We start from the raw sequence: 17,018 nt of genomic DNA, 5'->3' as shown, positions 1-17,018 counted from the left end.
ATCACACTAGATCCAATCACAGCAAAGCTGATTCTCACACCACTGCTTCAGGGTTTAGAGACTTAGACAGGGGCAGAACTGGAAAGCTTTTTTGTGCATTTTACCCCTATTCTGGGCTCAGCGTTACCATTCCCTTGCCAGCCCAGCCCTGTGTGCAGTTCCAGGAGGAACAGACTACCCCCAGGGCACATTTGCTCACAGTATGTTTAGTGCTTTGAACTGTGCCTCTGAGTGTGCCATCGGTCTCCTGTGCTGTAGTTGCAGAGCATCTACATGAATTTCCTTGTAATAGAAATGACCCTATAAAAAGCAACCACTTTGGTGCCCCAGCAGCTCCCCACAGTGCAGGGCAACAATGTAGGAGCTGTTTTCCCAGTATGCCTTTCTAGGTCTGACCTTTGACATTAGGCAGAGCCAGGCTGAGATGAGGATTGCGAAGGACTCATCTGTCCTCCTGCTGGCACGTGCCCTTCCAGCCTCCCCGCACTTCCCTGTGAGTGGTGAGGTGATGGCAGGACTTTGACTCTCCCTCCAGATGGGCACATCTACCATGGCTTTGCTCTCCTGGGCTCTTGACACCTCTCCTTGCTATATCACCCTGTCTCTTTCCCGTCCCTGCATCGCCATATAAAGCTTCCAGTATAGCCCTTCAGGATTAGCTGCAAGCCCTAAGGCTGGTCCTTGGGCCCTGCTCTCTTTATGTCAGAGCCTGTGAACAGTTTGTATATGTTTAATGGTATTTTTGTGTAAATAGCTTTGTATATATTAGCACAACTGTAGCAACGGCTCTAGGCCTGGCATTTTCCTCCAGACAGGGGTTAGTGTTTATAGTCAGTTAATACAGCTGCCTAGTAGGGACTGAAAGTGTGAGGACCAGTAACCTATGAGGATTAAACAGGAGTGCCCCTTCCCTCCTGTCTAGCCACCACCTTGCTGGGAAAGGTGAAGCGGCTGTTACCTGAAGTAGTTATTCTCCTGAGGTTCTTCCTGAAAGAACTGATATTCAAGTGCAGTGATGTTAGCTCCTCCATAATGTGAATTCACCCTGCCCGCACACACACGCATCCCCACTGTGAATAAAGAGTCTGTCTGTATATTGTTGGGAAAATGTATTTGAACTGTGAACTGCAGTGGAGCAAATAAATACTGTGTACAGCATCATGTGTCACGTGAATCAATGTTTCACCTTTGAGAGGTTATGAGTTTGCTTGATTTGGGGTTTGTTTGTGGTATTTTTACAATGGGGAAAAGGGGACAGATGAAGAGGAACAAAGGAAAAAGCAAAAGCCCAGCCAAGGATTCTTAAAGGTTGTGGAGAAGCACAGTAGAAAGAGACAGACAGGAAGGTACCTCAGAATGGGAGATTTTGGGGGGAAAAGCAAGAAAGGAGCATGTGGGAGTCATTACAGATAGGAAAGAGGAGGAGAGAGATGTCTGAAAGCAATCCCCCATTCCTACTGCAGTAGCACTTTTAATCTGGGGGCAGGGAGAAGAGGTTGGTCCTGGAAGTGAAGAATAAATAGGGTGTTCAGAGAGGATTACAGCTAATTAATATGAGCACCGATGCCCTTCACCATAGCACTGAACCAGGGGGATTGCTGGAAGGTCAATGTGACACCACCCAAAGAGGCCCAGCACTGCAATTTGCCAGCTGGGTGGCGCTGACTATCTATTCCAAGGTGCAATACTGCTGGGATTAGGACATCTGCCTCAACTCTGTCTTAAAGTGCTTGGAGACAGCTGGCACCAACAACATGTCCCTCCAGTTTCACCCTTCCCAGCTGAGGACACCCATCAAACGGTGATCAGGGAGTACCCACCCTGCTACTGTTGGCACTGCTGTTGCCCTGGCCCAGTGCTCATCTTCTCTTCTTGCTCCCCAAACCATATAGGAAGGAAGAGCTCCCCAAGAACTTGCTAACAGTGGTGCTAGTGTTTGGTTCAGAGCTCTTGTGCCTCCCAAACTCCACTGCTCTGCCCCTGCGCACTCATCCCTAACAGCGATCCTCCCCAATCATCTGTCCCAAGACCTCATCCAGCTCCAGCTCTGGTTCCCGCTGTAGCACTTTCCGCTGCAGCTCAGAGTAGAAGTCGACTCCCTCAGAGACTGAATGGAGGGGCTTGTCTTGGGGCTCATAGTAGCTCCTTATTTGCTGCTGTATGAAGCACTGGTGGTGCTGAGGCTGATCCCTGAAGCTCCCATCGTAGCCCTTGATGTGGTTCCTTTTGAACTCCAGCACCGTCTTGGTGTAGGTGTTGAGAGTGGTGACAGCAGAGGCCATGCAGCAGGTGAAGGAGGCCCAGGCCATGCTACAGGAGAGACACAAGAATAGCACATGCTGTGCGAAGCCAAGAAGGGTGAGGAATTGAACTGCAAGCACCGTGATGCACCCTGATTTGCCAGGCAGAAGAAGCTGCTGGGCATGGACACGAACTAGAAAGCCTAAGGCTCATAACATTACAGTTCTTAGGGGTTATCCCACCACAAGATCCTTCTTAGATTGGTGGGGTAAATACTGGTCATCCCTGTCACAGGGAAGGGAGGGATACAGAGAAAATAAAAAGGGCAGCAGGAAAGCCTGTAACTGGTCAGAGCAGGACAGCACAGCTTGGAAGCAAGTTCTATATTGCAGGGCTGCTCAGTGTCTTCCTGGACATGAGGCATGTCTACTTGAGCATAACTAGATGGCCATGCTGACATTTGATGTCCATGGCTGGCACATGGCACTGGAGTGTTTAAGCCTTAAGAATCAATGTGGTCATCATCAGTACAGCATTGCAAATTGAGCCTGCACTTTCCATGGGCACTTGCAAGGCTCATCCAACTGTTTTTCAAGTCAGTTATGGCGTATCAGCTGTGGTTGGCTTCTTTAGCCTTTAGAGAAAGGAACCCTGAGCCACCTGTGTTTTGCAGCTGCTCTTCTGGCTACAGTGTCCACATATTTAAGCATGTGTCTAGGCTTGGTGCTGCAGGAATAGGCCCTTTGGACATCAGTTAGTGAAGATGCCAAACCAGCATGCAACTTATTTAAACTGCAGAAAAACAAGGCATGTTTGAGAGCATCATCACAAGTGTGACACTGGCCTCTGCACACAGGGAAGAGCTGAGACCAAACAGGGCAAACCAGTACAGGGGCAAACCTGATTAGTCAGCAGAGTTGAAGGCACTTGTTTAGGTGTGACCGCATTGTTTTGCCAGTCCTTGGTAGTTACTCAATTAAGTAACTCGGCAACTATTTGTTAAAGCAGGGGATGAGGCAAAGACAGGAGATTAGCAGTAGAAGAACCATGGTACACCTGTCTTTGGAAACACAAAAGGTCGAGAAAGGAGGAGGTGGGTTTTGGCAGGGTGTAGCATGGCTGAAGCCCAAAAGGCTGGGGAGGTGAAGATGGCTTCAGAGCTCACGTACTAGAATGCCCAGCCGTAGTCCCATGAGTGTGGTCTCCAGTCCTCTGGTCCCAGACTAACGGTTGCCTGGAAGACTTGAGTGTACATCATGTGTGCCACCATCCCAAGGAGACCTGGACACAAAAGACAAGAAAGCAAAGAAGTTACAGCAGGAGCCAGAGCAGCATACTTCAGCCTTGTGTGGGAGAGGAGGCCCTCCTGCCGCTGTGATTCCAAGCCTGCAGTAACACACTTACCTGACAGCACCGAGGAGACAGCAGCAAAGGCGTTGAGCTTCAACCCACAGACAGGATTGCCAGTATGCAGCATTTCCACCATCAGGAGGATGAAGCTAATGAGCAGCAAGCTGATGTACAGCATCTCTGATCCCAGCGACAGCCACAGGATTCCTGCCGGGAACCAGAGACTTCTTACATCAACACAGGATGGCTCGTTCAAGGGAGAGTACTCCCCCTTCCCAACCCAATCCTGAAAGGATGTCCTTTGGAAAGAAGGGAAAGAAGGAAAACAGCGAACACCCAAAAGCAATCCCCCCAGCCTGTGAGCAAGGGCTCAGAGGATGATGAAGGGGACAGAGTGTCTGTCACAGAAGATGGCTTGGCTAGTCTGGCATGGCAAAAGCTGAGAGGAACTAAAATGCTGTCTGTAAGCAAGCCAGCATTATTCATAAACAGCAAGGAGGAAACCCAGGGGAAAAAGACTGGGTGTCCTGGGTTCAGCTGGGATAGGGTTAATTTTCACAAGAAGCTGGGAGGGGGCACAGCCAGGATAGCTGACCCAAACTAGCCAAGGGGATATGCGATACCGTACTGACGTCATGCTCAGTATATAAACTGGTGGAGCTGGCCAGGGGAGAGGGGATCGCAGCTCGGGAACGGGCTGAGCATCGGGTTCCAGGTGGTGAGCAATTGCGTTGTGCATCCCTTGCTTTATATATGCTTTTATTAGTATTATTGTTATTACTATTTCTTCTCTCCTTGTGTTGTCCTATTAGACTGTTCTTATCTCAACCCACGAGGTCTTACCTTTTTCTTCCGATTCTCCTCCCCATCCCACTGGGGGAGGGGGGAGGAGTGAGCGAGCAGCAGCGTGGTGCTTTGTTACCGGCTGGGGTTAAACCACGACACAGGGGGAAAGCTGTTGAGTATTAGCACAAGACCTAGTGGTCATAGGTTGGCCACAAACACATCTAAGCTGGACTTTAGAAGGTTCTTACCCATTAGCATAATGACCTTCAGAGTAGGTTTCTAATCACAACAACGGAAGCAAACAACTTTTAACCTGAGACTCAACTGGTGAAGTAAAGATCTGCATGGTGCATCCATGGCTGCGGCTGGGACCTGGCCTCTGGAATTCAGGAAGCCCCTTGCAAGCCTGTATTTCTCACTGAAACCCCAATTAAAAGGAAACTACATTCCTTGGGGTGGATATCCAGCTAGGGCAATAACATTCACCACTCACCCTGCTGCTTGAACACAGTGCAGGTACTTTCATGCTGGGATTATGAGTGGAACTTAAGTGATACCACAGTCCACAGCTGAGCTTGCTGTGCAGTATGACTTGGAGGAGAATGAGAAAAGGCACTCTGTAATGCTGGGCTATGGAAAAGCACAGGATTCACTGAGGAAGAAATATTAATCTGACAAATGAAGCAGCACTGTGAACATTACTGTTAGCAACTATTAATGGCTGTAGAGGAGACAATTCAACTGGGGAAAAGGAGTGTGAAGAAAACCCTCATTAAAGTGGCACTGACTTGACTCCTCAACGTCATTAGTGCCATAGAGTCACCCAGCTCTTTAGCAGGAATTGATGAGCTGCATTCCCTGGTTAAAGGAGCTGGCTGGCTTGCTGCAGCACCATCAGGGACACTATTTCATTAGAGGTGAAACTGCCAAAAGTGTCCTGGAGGCTGCAGGCACCACACATGCACAGAGGTCTCTGCATCACTTTCCCTGTGAGTCCAGGCTCACCATGCATGCTGTGTAATCTGGTCTTGTAATGCTGCCTTTGTAATGTGGAGCTGGTCCGCACACACCTAGCTCAGCCAGCCCAGCCTGCAATCAGCAGTCACACCACCTTCTCCAGTGCTGGCCCAGCTATATAATGGCAGCTGCGCTGGAGGCCAAGGTCATCTTAAGATGATGCTATGTGCAGGAAGGGGTGAAAGCGGGTGACAGAGCTGTTAAGACCACAGTGTCACTATGAGTGTCATGCTTAAGCTCACAGTGACCTTACAATTAATTTGTAGGAGCTCAATGTCTTACAGAACATGGCCTTTCTATCAATGTTGGGCTGCAATTAGACAAGGAGCAGTAGGAGGAGTGTGAGGAGGGACAGACAGAAGATTTACAAAGACACGTAATCTGGTTGCATAAACCTCCTTTCTTAGGAAAACAGTCTATAAGGAAGACATGGGAAGCAACAGAGCCAGAGGTCTGGGCAGGGAATGAAGCACAAGAAGGTGAGAAAGAAGAAAAATGCATTGCTACTCCCTATGAAGTGAGCGTTTTGTGGTAAATGCAAGAGTCATTCAGTAAATGCATTCAGTAAATGTCATTCATTTTATGACAAAGTGGAGATCTGCGTGACTTCAAAATGATCTTGTAACACCAGCAGTATTTGAATTGTGTGAATACTGTTTCCCAAAAGAATAAGCATGGGAGGTTTTGCTACCCTGCTGTTGTGCCGAGAGTGACCCAGGTTAATCTGCACAGTGACGCCACTGCACGCCACTCGCACCAGACTGCTCACCTGGGAATGCGTATCGCTTTACAAAAGCAGGTCAGCAGACTTTGCCAGTGTGTTTCAAATAGGGGAAACGAGGCAGAAAAAGAAGATGAGCTCCCTGAAAGTACTCATCTCCCTGCTGGCTGTTGCAGTTCCCCAGCGTTTGTTCCAGCCCTTGCTCTCATGGCTTGAACGCTGCTGACACAAGCTCTGCACGCCAGGCCTTTCCCTTCACATACAAACATCCTTTGAAATGACTTGCCTCTAGCCTCCATCTCAGGGAATAGTTAGCAAGCCCATACCAGTTGAAAAGCTTTCAGTAAGTAAAATCTCCACTGCATATGTACACATACATCCAGGTATACTGAAGTTATCCCCAGGATAATTTGAAACATGTGACTATGACAGGAGGGGTGAGCTCTCCAACCCAAATGAAGTTTTGTATTTGATGAGGCAAGGACTTCACCCTGAAAGTGTAACTTTCAGATGTCCTGATCACTTACTTACCACAAAGTAAGAGGTGATTCAGCTTCCAGAGTCATCACATTAGACCCCAAAACTGAAGCACTGAGTTAACATGTAGCATATGTGGGAGGGACTGCCCTCAGGTGGCATCCATCACCTTCCCGCTGACTACAGCAAGATGACAAGCGCAGACTGGGCAACTTCTTAGATGAGACAAATCCCACTTCATATGGGAGGGGGTCTGAGGTTTCCAGCACTGACCTCACAGATGGCAGTAGTTTAGGCAAACAACTGGGAGGAAATCTTTGCTCTTTTAGCAACCATGAGGCCAGGATTTCATGCCTGGCTCTTTGGGGACCCACCCTGCTGTCCTCACACGGCAAAATGTTGCAGGTCCCCCATCCCAAGGAGGTGCACTGGGCAGCTACAGTGGGGTATGGGGATTTGCTCTTACCTCTCTCTGCTGGTGGTGAAAGCTCAATAAAGCTACGGCATTTCTCTTCTGAAACACAAAAACAAAGGTATTAGTTTGCAAAACAATGCAGGGTACATAAGCGAAAGGAATATCTCTTCCTCTCAGTCTCTTTTCACTGCATAGCTCCAGTCATCCCTGAATCTACCCATCAGATCTTCTCACTTCTGCTCTCTTTCTGACCATCTTTCCAGACCTTCACTGGGGCAAGGCAGGGGAAGGCAATGTCTGCCTGGAAAACTGGAAGTGTCCTTTACAGAAAAAAACTTCAGCAATTTGTAAATCTTATGAGCCTCTGGTGAATGTGAAAATCTGTTGCTACTCATTCACAACATTACTGTTGGTCAGGCCTATTAAGGATGTAGCTTATAATAGGCTGCAGACCCACCACTTCTGATGACAACGTGAATTCCCATTCACCCCAGTCTCAGCAGAGCAGTTCTAGCACTGCTTCCCAAAGAAAAAAGCAAAAAAAAAATCTTCCCAAGTGAAATGCTGCATGACAGAGATGCAAGTCCCTCTTCTGTGGCAGAGAATCACACAGAAGTATGGTCTTCTGTCCTCACATTTTAGGCATGCTATTTGGACAAATGGTGTTCATATTTGCTTTGGCTTTTTATGTTGGCCAGATGCAAACTATTGTCTCAGCTGAGGGTCCATCATTATTACTTGTAAGTCTCTCGTACTGCATACTGCATTACTGCATTTGAGGGTCCTCTCCTCTACTTGGCACAGTATTTTCTCCCAGAAGTATCAGCCTGCTGCTTCTCATGTAAGAATCTCATTTTCTTAATTTCTATCCCTAGTTCTAATCTCTCCCAATCTCCTGTATTACTTCTGTCATCCACAGCTCTCAAGACGCTACCCAGTTTAGTGCCATCTGCAGTCCTCATTAACTTGTGGTTTGCTACTTCACCTAGAACTTTAATGAGGTTATTCAGTAATGGCTCATCTAAACTGATCCTGAGATTAGCCTGAATAATGAAATCTTTTCTCCAGCTCAGCACAAACTCCTTTTGCTCATAGTAGCCCCTTTTTTTTTCTGCTGTTGTCTATGCACTTGCTTCAAAGACCCACAGCAGTGGGTGGGTTGTACTTGATTTACAGGAAGCAGGGGACTGAGACTGACTATATGTGCTCTACCCCGTGCTCTGCTGCAATCCAGATGTAACGCGCTCTCTGTGTTCCTTCAGGCATTGGGGTTATTCCAGGACTGCCTGGTGGCCAGACAAGTCTTTCAGAGAAAGCTGTCAAGGGATGCAGTCCCATTCCCACAAGCACCATGGAAACACACCCCAACCCAAACCAGTCCCAAATAAACACATCTTCTTCCCCAGCATGTCTGGAAATGCTCATAACGAAGAAGCCCTCTCGTTAGGACGTGAGAGTTTCAAGCACATTCCCTCCTGCTCCCACCCCCCTTCTGTCTGCTTTTATTCACCAGTTCTTTATTTTCAAACTCTGACAGCAACAGAAAGAAAATGAAAAACGCTATACTAGAACAGTGGCTTAGTTAAAGAAGGTGAGATGTTTGTGCTTGGGGAGAGCTGAAGGGAGGGTGGTGGGCTTAGGGGAATGGGCCTGATGAAAGCGACTTTCATCACTGTATCTTTAGATACAAATCTCCCTGTTGGCCACCTTCCGGGTCAATTTTGATCCTTGATATGTGTGCCAGGCTGTAAAGAGCATCTGTGCACTGCAGAGCATCCACCTGTGCTGGCGTGGCACAGGTTTCAGCAGAAGGACTTCAGCATGGTTGGGCAGGAGCAAGTCAAGGGTGAAGGGAGGCACCAAAGGGGTCTAGTACAGGTTGCACAACCAGCCCCTGGTACTCCAGCGTTTACAGTGCCGGTCCCACATGGTCAAAAATCACAAATGAAACCTGTCACAATATCGCAAAAACAACTCAAAAAATTACAATACTGCAGCTCTAATCCTCAGGTCAATTTGCCTCCTAGCTTTAGTTCCTCTGGGTTCAGATCCTCCAGATTTTTCTCTGTATCTATAAGGCCATACTTCCCTTTCTCCCTTTATTTTTTTTTAAGAAAAGCCCAGTCCCTGTTCAATTCACAAAACCTCTCAGTTTGGTGATTTAAGGAGAACACCAACTGTTGCAATCCTCACAGTGATAAGTATAAATTGACAACACTGCATAAAGTCACCCCGCTTAGAGTTCTGAGGGACATGCACAGAAGTGCCCTGGAGAGTATAAAGCTGTGTGTAGGAATGTAGATATGGGGAAAGGGAAAGGAGGCTGAGTCCAGTTCACATCAGGATGAACGATGCCATCACAAAGTCACTGCCACCACCACCACCACTTGCACTTCACAGCCCCTATTCCAGACTGAAGGGCACACAAGAAACAACCATTCTCCCTTGCCCCCCTTTGGAAACATCCGAATGAAGGACAGAAATATAATGACCACAGCAGTGCACAGGGCCGATGCCATCTAGGAAAATGAAGAAGGGTTTTCTCCCAAGTGTTGTCAGCCTCCTGCTTCATTTCCAAACTCCTGTGGAGGAAATACAAGGGAAGAAGTTGTGGCTGCCTGGGCAAGATGCTACCTGGCCCTTCCATGCTCTCTTCGCAGGAGAGCCACATCCCCGTGTGGAAGTATCTGAAGGCAAAGCGGTCATCCCCGGTCTCCCAGCTGTAGTGCACCACATCCTGGGATGAAACATTGCTAGCATCTGCATCAGGCGGCATGGGGACACCGATGCACTTGGTGACTTTGCTCTTCCCACACAAAGGCTTGGGCACTTTCTGGGTCCCGGTGCACCAGTAGCTGCCGAGCAAGGCAGTGGTGGACAGGCTGAGAGCCAGCAGGTTCAGGATGACAGCCAGGAAAGCACGGCGCCATGGCAATCCCTTCAGCAGCTCCATCTATAACACACAAATGGGAAGGACTGTCACACCAGCCACTTGTCCCACCTAGCCTTACAAATCCCAGCTCTTCCCAGCGCGCACCTGTGGGGAGGGGATATGAGCACTCTGCCCTCCTCACAACATCCCAACAGCTCACCCAGCATGAAAGAACCAGTTCCTGAAAGCCAGGGCGGTGGAGCAAGAGGTCAGCTTCAACCATTTCAAAGTACACTGAATATCTGTACTGGGGAAGAGAGGGTGACCCAGTAGACATAGCAGGTCTGAGTGCATCAGGGTGAGCACATGAGCAAAATGAAAGGGACATCATATTCACTCTATCTCAGAGATGGTAGGGAAAAACTGTTAACCAACTTCCCCGAATACCATGTGTTGTCTTTAGATGGGGCATGAAGAATGCTCTGTCCAACTAAATGAGAATTCTTGCTGCCAAGTGCCCCAAAACATTTTTTCAAGCAGTTCATTACTGTACCTAGGGAGGTAGGGAGTGTATTGATTTCACAGTAGGGAAAGGCAGGAAAATGTTCCCAGATCACTGAAGGTCACACCTCAAAGCAGTGACCTGCTCAGGAGGGATACCCAGCTATCCAGACCTGGCAGCTCGAGTCCAAGCCCCAGAACAGTACCTCCCACCTGAGCAAGCACTGCTCTGCACATCAGAAATTTGGTAGGGTGGTAGGATGACAGTGTCTCTGCTCTCACACAAAGTGCCAAAAGGGGTTTTTTTAAGAGCGAACATTGCCACAAACACTCTTCCCAGTTTCATCACATCAGAAAAAGTAATTCAGAAAGCAGTTTGTGTACCAGGGTCCTGTGGTCTTTCTCACTCAGCGGGAAGCTTAAGATTTTACGGTTCCTGCAAAACCCTGCACTGACTTCTGAGAACCCCAACTTATCACTCCATGGATTGATTAGATGTCATCTACCCACACATCAACTTTCATGTAATCAACGCATGCCTCTTCCCACATGGCACTCCCTATGTTTGGCACAACTTCATCCAGATACTCCCACCCTTTCCTATTTATGACTCTCAAAATCTATTTGCCCATGAATAGATTCAGTTTGTACAGACATTGCCTGCTGCCGGTCCTCTTCACATAACTTCTGTTGACTCACCCAACGTTGAACGTGTGAGAAAGGCCTGGCATACTGTGGACACTACTATAAATAAATGATACGAGGCTGAGCTTTGCATTGTTTGTGACTGCACCCCAGCTAAGAGTGGTGTAGTTAGAAGCATTTGTTCTGCTAACCAGTAAGCTCAGAAATGTGGTCAATGAAGATGGTGCTGAAGCTCCTGTTGGAAAGCAGGACTTCATTAGCATCTCATCACGCTGAGAAAACAGTAAGTGATCCAGAACATCCCCATCGAAGGCAAGAAAATACCCAGCTCCTGAAAAATTCCTGTATTGTTTTATACTCTGGCTTCTTTTGTGTCTTCACCAGAGCATTTCTTTCTTTCAGCAATGGAGATGCTGCGCCCTGGAGATGGTAGCATCTTAGTAATACCATAACTAATGACTTCCATGATCTGAAGGTATATTGGATATCACCATTTTCACAGAGCAGATACCTACTAGGAACAGATAATTATGTGAAGGTTTCTGGCTAAGGTTGGTGGCAAATTCCTCAATGAAAGTTTTTTCAGTGGAAAATTTGGCTTATGACTGAAAAGGAAATTATAGATACAATTGCTCTCCTCAAAAACATGATTTTTCATCTGAAAATAGAAACCTTCAGCACACAAAGTTTTTCAGTTTTTCATCAATGCTTGATTATAAGATTTTCTGTCATCAGGTTTCGGTTTGCTCGTGCTTTTATTTAAAAAAAAATCTTTCCATTCATAATATTGACAAAAATCAATTTTCTAATTTAAATCTTCAATAGTGGGAAAAATATTCTCTCCAGTTGATTTGTGATAGTAGTTGAAAGGCCATATAATTTCAGAACAAGTGATAAGGAAAAAGGCAAAAAAATATAAGAAACAAATGAGTCAGAAGAAGGAACTGGATCAAGGATGCAGAGGACATAGGGAATGAGAAGCAAATCTGAACTACTCCTTCATGAGAACATTGTCAGAAAAGTTTCCCTCCATAAAAGCCAAGCACTTACTGACAATAACTGACCATAGTATCTAGATAGCCCCAAAAGGAAAGAGAGTTGAATTTACCTTGGCAGCAAGTCCTCAAAGTCCTGTTAATTTGGAGGAGCAATACAGAAATGGGACTCATGCTTTATCTGCTGTTTTGCTCATCTCTAGATCCTCCAAGAAACCCAATTGCTTCAAAAGCCCTTTCTCCTTTGTCTCCTCCCCTCCTCCGTCACACCCCCCCACCCCCACCCCCCCCCAGTGATTATTAAATGCTATCCCTCCAGCCAGCAGCTGTTTTGTGGAAAATGGTCATTTGGTAATCCACAATGCAATCACAGCACAGCTGTTCTGGGAGATTATACTGGAAGCGATTGGTGCTGCAGACTGGGATTAAGTGCAGAAGGGTGACCTGTATTGACTGAGTAGAAAGTTTCCGTAGAACACAGAAAGACCCCAGCCATCTCCATGGAGTGGCTGTTTGGGAGCTTGTATGGAGTGAGCTGGCGGCTCTCTGGCCAATGCTTCAGGGGACGAGTGACCTTAGCTCAGAAACTACCAGCACCCTTGGCATCAGGTCACCCCTTGCCCTGTGCACTCTCTCAGCAGAACAGCAAAGGCCACAAGCCCCGCAGCTCTGGGATATCTTCCTGGCCAGACCTGCCAGTCGCAGAAAGGGGAGAAGAAAAAAATGGGGAGAGGGAAGTTTATGTGACTGCATCTGCTCTGAGGACTGAGGATTTCAGACCCTGAAGAGATGCCAATCCAGCTCTCCCCATGGGCACTGGAGATTTTAATGACAAAAGGAGCCCCTTAGCAGAAGCACTGCTGAGTGGCAGACTGGCACCATGGCATGACCACCATGACAGAGTTATGTGAAACAGTCACAAGTCAAAGTCCAATACTCAAAGGATGGGAGCATGGGGAAGACTGTCAGTGTCCCTCGTAGTGGCAGCTTTTACCAAGGTGCGAAGTTCACCAGGAATCCCAGCTCCCAGCAGCTTCACATCGGATTAATTTGGGAAGCTAGTAAGGAGAGACAGAAAGAGTCAGACTCACCCAAAGTGCCCTCTGAGCTCTTGTCCTGAAAGTTTAAATGCTCCCACAATACCTGAGGGTGTTGATACACCTCGTTTGGTATCAGAACAGTGAAAAGTAAAAAGGCATCACCTCTCACGAGAACAAACTGTCACTAGAGGGCATGGAGCAGCACCGCATTGAATCGGACTGCAAGGGAGAGGAGCACCCCAAAAGTATGCACCCGGTCTTCCTCACAGAGGCTTTGCCCAGTGCCAAGCGGGTGAGGCTCCCACCACTGGGAGGGAGCAAGGCAGATTCCCTGCATGCCTGCCCTGCTGCTCTGCCGGGACAGAGGAAACCAGTGGTCCATCTGCTCTCATCTCAACACCTGAGCCCAGAGGCTGGGAGGCAGGTGTACGCATCGCTCCGGGTGACCGTGCAGCCTGTAACTGCCCCTGCACAGCACAAGCAGCAGACGGAGCCAGCAGGTTCACGGTCCCATATGTGGGCTGTGCCATCACGGGCTCCTGACCTTTCCTGCCCTGAGCAGAATGGTTGGTAGCTCTGCGGCTATTTTAATCCTAGTCACTGCATAAACTCCTCTAATATAGATAATCATTTCTAAGACAGGCTAGCTGAAAGCAATGCTAAATGTTTCCATGCTCCATGGACTGTCTGCAGGTTTTTTGATTAATAACAAGGTTCTGTTTGACACAGATGTACTTAATTTACTGAAGTAGGTAGAATAACAGCTGATGCTGTTTAAAAGGAGAGTAGGAATTTTTATTTTTTTTCATTGTTCAGTCTCTCCGCATCTGGACACCTTAAGTTTGGCTTCTAAATGCTCAGTAAAAAAAAGCCTGGTTTTCAGGCTCAAGAATAGATAAAGTCCATCTTTCTGCTTATAATCCTTAATGTTAACAAGTTCCTAATTTTAAGCTTGCTGAGAGTCTCATTAAAATCCAGGATGCTATGTCAGTTTCTAAAGCTGGGATCACAGCATATATATTGATGAAATGAGACCGCATTAGATTTATATGGATAAGAATTCAGATTTAAAAATAAATTTATCAGAAATATGGTATGATTTCAAAAATATACATATATCAGACTTAGTATTCTGAATAATGGCAGATATTTATCCTTCCAGAAGATGGCAATCTTTCTCTAGTCTTCTTTTTGGGAGTCTCTGCTGCTCACATGTGTGCTGGCAGGAAGCAACACCCAAGTTTAGACTTCTGTTCCTTCCGTTTATGTTTTTTCCCCCTCTATCTTCCTCTTTTTTCCATTTCTATGAATACAACCTCTTTACCTCACCTGGGGATATGGGGGGTTTGAGTTATCTTTGAGTTATCTGAGCCTGGGGAGACTTCTGAAATCATTGGGGAAAGAAAAAGGAGGAATGAATGGAGGAGCTTAGCAGGGTATTTGCTCCACCTTCTGCCCTGCACAGAACTATTCTTTCTAATACATTTTCCAATATTTTATCAAGTACCATATTAAATTTGTCAATGTGTTTCCATCTCCAGATTATTGCACACAGCTCATAGAACACAAACACCAGAGCACATTTCCTGATGTCCAACAAACCTCCCTTAGCAAAATTTTATGTGGTTTTTTTTTTAAATCTCCATTCCAACCTCGCCTTAATCTGACCAATTATGGACAGGAAAACCAAGCTGTATCTGTCTTTCACCCTACTGTGCCTTCCAGTTTTCTCCTCTTTGTATGATATTTCCCACCATAACTTGGCTTGGCTAGACGTTTTGGATGTCTCTCTCTCTTGGAACTCAGCAGCAGCCAGTCCCTGGTGACTCGTTTAAAGTTCGCCCATTGAAGTGAATGCCCATAGCAGTTGATTTCCTGCGCAATCAGCCAAGCGCTTGGCTTATAGAAACAAAACAAGGAAATGAAACGCAAAACACAATCGTAGCACAACACCTCTGTGGAGATTTGCAACTCTAAAAAAGCCCAGGCGTTTACAAGTGATGCATTTTTATCCTGGCTGTATCACATACATACTTTGTGTGTATCCCGCCCCAAAGTGACACCCTCAACTCCCAAGGATGTTGGTGGAAAAGAAGGGCGAGGACCCCTTACCAGATAGGGCCCAAAAATTGCAATACTTAACTGGCGGATCTCAAGAGGCCCACGGCTCTTCATAGCCCTCCGTGCAGCAATCCTCCACAGGGTTATCAGGGATCATAAGCTGTCCTGACATTGGCTCTTCAGCTGTCCTGAAGAGGAAAAGAGAGGAGGAAGAGTGGCTATTTACACCCATAACATTGCTCTGTGAAACCTGGACAAAGACGGGCTCATACTCACCCCTCATTCCACACATTCCTCATACATGACACTTCCCACCGTTCCTGTTTTTGCTGTTTTTACAGGAAGACCGTCCAGCGCTGCCGTCCCCTCCCTTACTGCCACACAGAAAGCAGGATGTCTCCGGGTGGCAGTGACACTGAGAGAGCCAGACTTCTCAAACCCAGTGACAGACTGCAAATGCCAGATTTCTCCCTGAGCTCTGAATAATTCCACTCAGATTGTAACCTTTATTTAGCTGTTTGCATGATGCATTAACTCTTGCTCTGCAAATGTCCTCACCAGGCATATTTTTTCTAGTCTAAGTACATTTAAAGGTGAATTCTGTTTTTAAACATGAACAGCTTACATTGCTAGACATCAAGTCTGTGGCAGAACAGAAATAAAGATTGAATGGGAATAAGTAAATGCATTTTAAAGATGAAAAAACAAGCTTGCCATCAGTTTGGACCTAACTACTTTTTTCCCCCCCCTACTTTTTTTTCTTTTTTTTTTCTCAAAACAAGTCTTACTTGGCTGGATTTTTTCCTAATCTTTATGGTTATCAACCATTCAAAAACCACATAGAAAGTAGACATGAAAAGAAAAAAAATCAAATGCAGCAACACAGACTTTGAGGACTCACTAGAGATTCTAGATGCCTCAATTTCTAGATAGGAAACATAAGACTATTTAAAGGGTGTTGCTTTTCACAGGGTACTTAAACTCTGGCAACTCTAGGATGTGTTCATCTGAGCACACAGAAAAAAATGTTATTTATGAAATTTAGCCAACCATAAACTGTAAGCAGACAAGAAAAAGACAACTTTTTATATAGACCTATAAGGATATTAAAGAGGAGCCAGTCCAGGAAAGGGTCCATACAAACCCCCAAGTAGATAAACCCTTACCTCATCCACTGCTCACTATTCCCATCTGCTCTTCTGAGGCATCCAGTGAAATACTATAAGGTGATCATGGACTCTCCCCACTATTTCTTTCTCTCTGACTGAACATGTAGCAGCCAAGAAATTCCATGAGATCTGACCAGATGCTTTGAAATGTACCAAGTCTGTAATTTTATTGATGAGTTAGTTCTTTTTGAGCTTGCTAATTCATCGCAGTACATTATATCAGCCACAGGATTGGCAGGGCGTCCACTTCTGCAGAATGTATCTTTGTAATTTGGTAGTCCCCTTTATGAAAATTATTGCCAGTTTTAAATCTACCACTTATGGGATCTCAGTCTGTTACTCCACAGAATCACAAACATCCAGACTCAATGGCTGTCATAGGCTCATAGTTTTTTTTATCATCAAGAGGGACCGTTACAACAACATAGTCTTATCTCGGGTGTAACAGAGCCCAAAGAACTTAAGACAATCATTTCTAGCCATACACAGAGCTCCTGCTGGAGCTATAGCACATATTTGATACAACTAACTAGTATTGACTGTGCAACCGAATATGATGGAAAATCCATCACATCCTTAGAAAAGGTATTCCAATGGTTAATTAACCTCATTCTCAAAATTTTGCTCTTGATTTGTAAGCTCAGTGTCTGCTTTAGTTTTCCAACCTTATCAGGCCGCTCCAACACACAAATAAATAGCCAGTGAAATGATTTCCTAAAAATGTTATT

The 17,018-nt window shown here is 46.2% G+C and overlaps 1 protein-coding gene across 1 annotated transcript; it reads right to left on the bottom strand.

Moving 5' to 3' along the window:
- Window positions 1–1,994: 1,994 nt before the first annotated feature.
- Window positions 1,995–16,414, bottom strand: GSG1 (germ cell associated 1). Its single transcript, XM_050910135.1, is given in 9 exon segments — window positions 1,995–2,310; window positions 3,411–3,522; window positions 3,646–3,798; window positions 7,059–7,106; window positions 9,642–9,983; window positions 13,052–13,078; window positions 15,734–15,750; window positions 16,288–16,364; window positions 16,367–16,414. Coding segments are annotated over 9 exon segments (1,140 nt in total).
- Window positions 16,415–17,018: the final 604 nt, after the last annotated feature.

Source organism: Gymnogyps californianus, chromosome 1 (genome assembly GCF_018139145.2).
Source record: "Gymnogyps californianus isolate 813 chromosome 1, ASM1813914v2, whole genome shotgun sequence".
Taxonomy (NCBI): domain Eukaryota; kingdom Metazoa; phylum Chordata; class Aves; order Accipitriformes; family Cathartidae; genus Gymnogyps; species Gymnogyps californianus.
This window is presented reverse-complemented; position numbering and strand designations above follow the sequence as displayed.